The 8,969-nt window shown below is 38.8% G+C and overlaps 1 protein-coding gene across 1 annotated transcript in view; it reads right to left on the bottom strand.

The window, feature by feature from the left end:
• LOC115305307 (C-type lectin domain family 1 member A-like) overlaps positions 1 to 8,969 on the bottom strand; it is an 11,597-nt gene that overhangs the window by 772 nt on the left and 1,856 nt on the right. Inside the window, exons 2-4 of the mRNA XM_029955547.1 lie at positions 7,419 to 7,459; positions 7,069 to 7,152; positions 2,105 to 2,209 (exon numbers count right to left, since the gene is read on the bottom strand). Of these exons, the coding sequence (XP_029811407.1) occupies positions 2,105 to 2,209; positions 7,069 to 7,152; positions 7,419 to 7,452 (223 nt within the window). The 5' untranslated portion in view covers positions 7,453 to 7,459. The remainder of the gene's footprint in view (positions 1 to 2,104; positions 2,210 to 7,068; positions 7,153 to 7,418; positions 7,460 to 8,969) is intronic.

The following is an 8,969-nucleotide window of genomic DNA, read 5'->3' as shown; positions in this document are numbered from 1 at the left end:
GCATTCTCCACAGAGCTAGAACAAACCCAAAATTTGCATGGAACCAGAAAAGACCCTGAATAGTCAAAGAAATGTTAAAAATAAAGACAAGGCTGGAGACATCACAATCCTGGATCAAGCTGCATCATAATGCTATTTACATCAAAACAGTATGGTACTGGCACAAAAACACACACATACCAATGGATCAGAATTTAGACCTCAGAAATGGATCCAAAAACGCATAGCCAGCTAAACTTTGACAAAGCAGGAAAGAATATCCAATGGAAAGAAGACAGTGTCTCCAGCAAATGGTGTCGGGAAAACTGAACGGCAACATGTAGAGGAATGAATCTGGACCTTGTTTTTACACCATACACAGAAACAACTCAAAATGGATGAAAGAACTATATGTAAGCCAGGAAACCATCAAAATCCTAGAGGAGAAAAGAGACAACAACCTCTTTCACCTCACCCACATGAACTTCTTACTAAACATGTCTCCAAGGGCAAGGGAAAAAAAGCACTAATGAACTATTGGGACCTCATCAAGATAAAAAGCTTCTGCACAGCTAAGGAAACAATCAAGAAAACTAAAAGGCATCTAATGGAATGGGAGAAGATATTTGCAAATGACTGATAAGATAAAGGGTTAGTATCCAAAATCTAGAAAGAATTTCTCAAACTCAACACTCAAAAAACAAATCATCCAGTGAAAAGTTGGACAAAAGACATGAAGAGAAACTTTTCAAAAAGATATCCAGATGGCTCACAATTATGTGAATGTCTCAAGACCACTCATCATCAGGGAAATACAATTCAAAACCACAATGAGACACCACCTGACACCTTTCAGAATGGCTAAAATGAACAATTTTGGCCACAACCGATGTTGGCAAGGATGTGGAATAAAGGGAACACTTTTGCACTGTCAGTGGGAATGCAAGCTGATGCAATCACTCTGGGAAACAGTATGGATGTTTCTTAAAAAATTAAAAATAGAACTATGCTGTGAAACAACAATTGCACTATCAGGCATTTATCCAAAGGACACATAAAACACTAATTTGAAGTGTTACAATTCACCACAATGTTGATAGCACCATTATCAATAAAAGTTAAATGATGGAAACAGCCCAAATGTCCTTCACTAATGAATGGATAAAGATGGAATATTACTCAGTCATCAAAAGGAATAAAATCTTCCATTTGCAATCATGTAGGTAGAATTAGAGTGTATCATGCTAAGCAAAATAAGTCAGGTCAGAGGAAGTTAAATATCACTCATATGTGGAATTTAAGAAAAAATAGGTAAACATAGGGGAAGGAAGGGAAAAATAAGATAAAAATATAAAGGGAGGTAAATCATAAAAGACTCTTAGAACAAAATGAGGGTGGCTGGAGGGGTGTTGGGTGAAGGCAGGGCTAAATGAGTGATGTGCAGTAAGGTGGGCACTTGGGATGAGCACTGGGTGTCTGGGTGTTGTATGTAAGGGATGATTTACTAAATTCTACCCCTGAAAGAATTACTGCAGTATCTGATCTTTTATCTTGAAAACAAAGCCACATAGTCCTCAACCACAAGACCACTTAGGACCTATGCTTTCTATAGACATCTTGCTTACTTTAGTCTGAATGACCAGGAAATAGGTGGTTTTCCTGTATCCCAAAAGTCTCCTATTGGGAATCGCTTTTGGCCCAAATTGTAAAGCCAGAGACTGTCTGACTGTCTGACTGACTGACAGACCTCAGACCACTGCAAGGATTACACTGAGAAATCTTGACTTCCCAAATACAGATACACTGCTTCCATATGAAGCAGCTCTTCATTCGTGAGAAATTCACCAAAGTGAATATAAGAGGATAGAAAATTCCAAGGGATCTGTCTTGGGGGAAATTCATCCACCAACATAAATTACTCAGTCACATCAACATGACTTAGTGAAAGTCAAGAGTTCAATTAGCTATAATAAAGAAAATGGATTTTATTTTTTAAAATGAGTAAAATGAAAGGACCTGGTGAAATACAATGTAAAGTTCTAAAATTATATATTAAAATGGGATAGAATGTGACAGTTCCTTGGGGAAAAACATCTGAAAACTATCAGTGTAATTCAGCACATACCTATAGGGGGTGGTAAAATTGAGTGATCTTCAACTTCTGATAAAGAAACATTTTCTTCTGTTTCTCTCATATCTTGCCTCATGTCTCCAGAACACCTGTGAAAAACTTCAATTCATGTATAAAATTAAGGTCTTGTATGCTTGTAATAGATCACTTTATTATAATCACTAATTCTAAATGGCATAGTGAATGTTGCTGACTAATTTAAAGTACAATCAGACAGAATGTTAGAGTAAAATATTTTGAAATGTCAGAACATAAAACAGATTTTTAAATCTGTGTATAACTTTATATATATTATTTTGCAAGTGTGTGAAACAGTAATCAACTTTTATAAAACAGAAATATAAACAAGAAATCAAATACAATTTTAGTTTCTATGTTATCTACTCTTCAGCTAATGATTCCAAGTTGGTGAAATTGATAGTATTTTAGTTAGCATTTAGTACTTTCATGAGAAGCTAAAACCCAGGGAATGGCTCTCCTCTAGACCAGCTTGTAATTAACTCACCGAATATACATGGAGTAAGAGCACAGATGGCTACTTCTAATATGGATAAAGAAAGTTAAAAATCTTTGAGGAAAATGACAGTGTCTTCCCCAACCTCACAGATAGCCATATGTAAAATCATGCAGTATATGGTTCTTTAAGTATATAAACATGAAAAGAAAAATCCCTTAAGGATGTTAGAAAACAGGGAATCTTCATTTCCAACTCTTCTACCACCCACCACAATTTAACCAAATGCAACGTCTAGTTGCCAAAATCCAACATCAATTGCACAGTCACTTAATGTACTCCATTGCAGTAACTATGATCATTGCTTCAATTCAGTCATCCATGCCAGTGCTCATTTACTGGATCAGAATTGAAAAAACACATTAACGGGTACCTAGCTGGCAGAGTTGATTACATGTCTGACCTGGGCTCTCAGTTTGTGAGTTCGAGTCCCAAGTGGGGCTCACTGCTGTCAGCACAGATCCCACTTCAGATCCTCTGTTCCCTTCTCCCTGTGTCAATTCCCCACTCTCCTGTGCTCTATCTCTTTCTCTCGAAATTAAATAAACAAAATTTAAAAAGTCACACACATCAAGACCTCCTTTAGCAAAATACTACCATTTTCTGTGACTAATCAGTTCTCCCGTCCTTTCCTTTTTGTCCATGCAAGGTACAGAACTAGTTTTGGCAGGACCTCCAAGAAACTTGCAGCATAGTCTTCATACACGTCTAAAAATAGCCAACTTCACTGGGGCACCTGCCTGGCTCAGTCCATAGAGCAAGTACCTCTTCATGGCAGGGTTGTGAGTTCAAGCCCTGCAGTGGGTGTAGATTCTCTTTAGCAAAGAAAAAAATTAAAATATAAAAATACCCAATTTTGGAACACTCTTGTCATCCATCATCTTATCCTCACACATGTTTCTGAAACTCAAATGACAAAAAAAAAAAAAAAATCACAAAGCTGTACACATACAGATTAATGATGACCAACGGTTTTCCTCACCATTTTACCTCTCAGTGTTACTCAGTATAGTTTTTGAGTCACGCTCTTTACTCAATTCAACAGCTATTTCAAGTATTTATACTTTTCCTAAATTATCTACTACCCTTCCTTCATTCTCCCTCTCAGAACATGGCCTCATCTGCTACTTCACATGGAAACAGTCACCAGCAGGCATACGTTCCCCTCACCTACCTGCTCCTCTTCCTAGAGAGACACAGGTAACTCTCACTCTACCTCAGAAACAAATGTGCTTTGCATTGAGCAAGTCTGAAACTCTCACCCCTAGTCTGGATTTCATCCCTATTGAATCTTTGGTGCTCCTGAGCTCCTTCTATTGTTTTCTCCCTTAAACCCTCAACATTTTCCTTCTCATGGTTCCCTTCTCTTGTATATGATCATCTCAAGTCAACTTTCCCACAGAAGTTCCTTCCTTTCTTTTTCATATATTTTTGTGACAGAGTTGTTTTCTTTACTCTCAGATTGGGTGTTCACATAAGACTGTTCACATTCCTTGATGCATGAGTCACTCACTCTCACTAGTTTTTATTAGTTAGCAAGTTGTTAGCTACCCCAAATTGTAGCCAAAACCTTAACCATTGTATTTATTTACTTTTATAGTCATTTCATCTCATCTTCCTACTTCTCTGGAACACTGTAACGCACATCGCAATCACTCAACTCATACATTTTACATGTCGTGTTAGTGCCTCTTTATGAATTGATTTGTTTTTAACTATTTCAGCTTATAAAAATGTATCAGGACATACACAAATGTTTGTGCTCTTGCTTTTTTTTATTTCATATTCTCTTGCTAAGATTCATCCTTAATGTTGAATACCATCATCCTTATTTTGATTGTCACATAAATTTCACTGGTAAATAAATTGCAGAGATTTCATTTACTCTCCCATTAATGATCATTTGGGATGTTTTGAAATGTTCGATGTGAATGGCACAGCTACGAACTGTCCCATAGATGCTCATTTCTGTGCATGTGCAAGTGTACCTGTCGGATATATAGTTACAGTGAGAATTACCGAAGCTCGTGTCGAGCTTTCGAAGACGGCATCAAACTGACAAAGTGCTTACGTCAGGTTATACCCCCTTTCACAACGGTCAAGATGGTCTAGATCCACACGTTTTCAAGGCTTCATAAATGTTTTATTCAGCCATAATTTAAAAAATAATTTTCTGTATTCACTGTCTCCACTTCCTAATGTTTAAATGAGTTTTATCCATTGCAGTCAGGCTTTGATCGTTCCCACCATCCCACTGAATCTACTCGAGAAAATATCATTTTGGCCTCTCTCTTGCCAAATTTAACAAGCATACTTGTAGTCATTGTAATGCCCGATTCTCCCGTACTATTTGGAACGCATGACTATCTTTGCTTTCTCCCCATGATACCATATTTTGGATTCCCTCCTACTTATTTAGCCAAGCATCACTGTTTGTCACTGTTTACTCACCTTCTACCTACTTCGAAATGTTGATTTTTCCTAAGAATCCTCCCCCTCACCCTTGTTCTTCTAGCATAATCTACTCTCCCTGTTTTCACAAGGTAAAATGTGGTATAGCTTCTGCTTTCCTCTCTGATATTTTTCAAAATCTCTAATATAGGCATCTCCCTTGCTCTCCAGACTTTTAATCCTACCACACATACACCCACCAAACATAAGATAATTAGTGTTATTCTTGTGTTTTCTATAATATTTAGTGGAATACATTCACCAAGGTGTGTAAGCCTCATGTCAAATGGCATCACTGATTCAATTATCTCCTTCACACACTCAACGTCCTAGCAATTCTGCTAATAAGCAGAATATATTTAATAAAACATTTCACATATATCGTGCCTCCCCTTCATTACTTCTTCATAACACTAATTCAGTCATTCTAACTAACCTCAATTCCTGAAACATCTTCTTATCTTGCCCGCCCCCACCCACTTTCCAGTCTATTGAGATTGACCTTTCCAAACTCACTATCTGTTCATGAGACAGGAGTCATGTTTTACCCTCACATAAAATCTTTCCATCATTTCTTTTGTTTTCAGAACAAATTTAAAACTTCTTTAAATGATAATAAAATTATTAAAAAAATTCATAGTTAGCCGAACCTATTTACACCTACTTCTTAATTCTCCTAAGGCATCCAGTTCTTTGGTTCTTGTTTTCTATGCCCAGATTAGTAGTTTCTCTACCCCGAGCTTCCTGATTACGTCCTACCTATCCTTTACATCATATCAATTATTACCTCCTGGAGGAAAGCTTTCCTGACTTTGGCATGAAATATTCCATTCAGCACATATCTCGAAGCCATTACCTTGGCACTAATAATATTTTATTTTGAAACCTGCTTCATTTACGAGGCCCCTGGATGGCTGTCATTTGAGTGTCCAACTTTGGCTTAGGTATTGATCTCACAGTTCATGATTTCCAGCTCCTCATCAGGTTCCCTGTTGTCAGCACAGAGCCCACTTAGGATCTTCTGCCTCCCTCTGTTTCTGCCCCTCCCCTGTTCTCTCTTGCTCTCTCTTTCTCTTCCCCTCTCTCTCAAAAATAAATAAAACATTAAAAATAAGTAGGAGTGCCTGGGTGGCTCAGTCAGTTGAGCATCTGACTTCTGCTCAGGTCCAAGATCTTGCAGTAGATGAGTTCAAGCTCAGCACTGGGCTCTACACTGGTGGTAAGGCGCCTGCTTGGGATTCTCTCTCTCTTCCTCTCTCTCTCTCTCTCTCTCCCTGCCTTTTCCCCACTTGTACACTCCCTCTCTCTCAGAAGTAAATAAACAAAAAAAAAATGAACCTCATCTTTAAGAAAAAAAATAACTCTCATTAAAAAAAAATCTTCTCCTTTAAACTGAGCTCATTAAGTGTTGACTTTTTAAAATTCCTGTATCTTTCATATCTATCATACATAGTCCCTGACCCAGAGAAGATACTCGAAATTGTTGTTGAATTAATGAACCAAAAGATTAATAAATCAGGAAGAAAATAGTAAAAACAGTTGTATATAAATGTTCAACAACTAATATGGAAAATATAAAAAATGACATAAAAATAGATCAACTTTATATTCCTCTATGATTTAAGCAGTATTGCAATATGATAAGGAATGTAATTCTCAAATAAAGATGTTTCCAATTGTCTGGTCATTTGGAAGACCTCCTCCTGCCCAAAATATAAAGACGAATATAAATGTAAGCCTCACTGTACATTTCAGCAAAATCTTGTGCCATTACAGAAATGACATACACTATTTGTGTGGTATAAAAACTAAGTGAGAGCAAAACAGCAAAATCATCACCACAATATTATCATCAACACCATCAGGACTACTAATGTTTCTATAGGACTCTACAGTTTTCAGAGGCTCGGCAGAAGTTCAGTTGTTGTAGTATCTCATTTTTCACTCTGGCTCATTCGTCTCCTAAAAAAAAATGTGTGTGTCCGATACTCACGCATATATCTTAGGCCTGTGCTTGCCAGCAGGAGGACAAAACAGGTAACTCCCAGGGTTAATGCAACGGTATGCCGTGGAAATTCTGTACAAATTCGGAAAGCAAAACGTAGTAAGCATTGAGCATAGGAAAGCCGTCAGAGTTGGAACAAAATGAAAATTCATTCTGGAATTGGAAATGAATATTCTTTTTTACTGCAATTACAAATACCCTTGAATTTTACCTTTAAATATACCCCCTAGATCTATGAGGAACAAGACAATGTCAAATACAAAGAAACCCATTTATCATAATTTCACTTTTTCTAAACTTTGTTTTCAGAAAATAAGAAAACAAACAAAAAATGTTACCTCTCCTTTTATCCATTGAATGTCTTTTGTCCATCTGTTTCCTTGAATAGGATAATAACAGATTAGCGCACGTCACTCTCTACTTGCCCTTTTCTGAGGGCTGTAAGCAAAGGACACAGCTCGAATCCTATCCAATGTGGCTTGAGGCCTTAAAATGACAATATTTATCATCATATAACAGGGGCAACTAAATGGATAATAAGCATGAATATCTGAAATAAACAGGTTAAAGCAAATACCTGGGAATACTATGAAAAAAATTTTTATTTATTTTTGTAATGCCTTACAACATTGATTCTACACAATTAAATAATGGCCCATTACTGTTTATGGGCAAGTTACCTTAAGCATTTGCTTCTTTTAAAACAATTGAATTCAGGGGGGTGGAGCCAAGATGGCAGAGAGGAAGGGAGCTCTGTAAACTCCCCCCCGCACCGTTTTTCGAACTGAGAAGGATATTACGTTCAACTGAGAGAGCGGAAGGAGAAAATACGAACTCCAGAGGGAATAGAACCTCAAGGATACCTGAGTGAGTGGGGGCGAACGGGGGAGATCCGAGGACGGGCCAGCCCGGGACGGGCAGGGGAGGTAAGATCCCCAGCCCAACGTGGCGCAAGTGCGCGGCGCCCGGGAGACAAAGGGAAGAGACAGAGTCGGAACACGCTCATAGAACTGTCCCTGGGGAAGAGGTATAGACTGCTTGGCTGCGCTTGGAGACAGAAACCCACTCCATAGATAACTGCCGGGCAGCGGGGCACAAGAGAAGGAATAGCCTCCAGCCCTAAGCCATCTTGGCGGGGAATCAGAGGCGTCTGTGGCTGTGAGAAGCGGCTGCGCTGGGGAGGCATGCTCCGCGGCGGGAAGCGGCCTGAGCGGCAACTGCGCCGGGCGCAAGCAATTCGAACTTGGTTTTGGGAACAGGACCACGGACCGCATTTCCATGGCACACCTCGCCCCCTGCACGGACTGCGTGAATTCCAGGTCCCCACAGGGAAGAAATAAGGCACGCACCGACGGGACCCTCAACAAAGAGTCGGTGGCGGGTGGAGGCCCCGGGCGCGCGCTTAGACTGTAGGAGCTCCCAGCTCATTTCCAGCAGCGCACAGTGTCTTGAGCTAAGCTATCAGAAACTAAGAGAGACTCGGTTTTTTGCTTTTTGTTTTTTTCCTTTCCCCCATTGCAATCGCGATCCTGACTGGGGGTGGGGACTCCACAATTGAGTCTGTGAAGGTGCGCACTTCACTTCCTGCTGCTCCTTTCGCCTCAGGCAGGGGCGGAGCCTCTGAAAGCAGACTCCAAGACTTACCACATCAAACCAAGCCTATCCACCAGAGGGAGATGCTGCTTGCTTTTTTTTTTTTTTATTATTTCTTCGTTTTTTTTGTGTGTTTTTTTGTCTTTTGTTTTTCGTTTTGCTTTGTTTTGGTTGTTTGTTTTTTTTAATATATAACAAAAATTTTTCTTTCTTCACTAGTTTCATACTTATTTCTTTGTCATTATTACCCTTTTTTTTCCTTTTTCTTTACTTAATTCCTTTAAATTTTACTCCTT

This window comes from Suricata suricatta, chromosome 10 (genome assembly GCF_006229205.1).
Source record: "Suricata suricatta isolate VVHF042 chromosome 10, meerkat_22Aug2017_6uvM2_HiC, whole genome shotgun sequence".
Classification (NCBI taxonomy): Eukaryota; Metazoa; Chordata; class Mammalia; order Carnivora; family Herpestidae; genus Suricata; species Suricata suricatta.
This window is presented reverse-complemented; position numbering and strand designations above follow the sequence as displayed.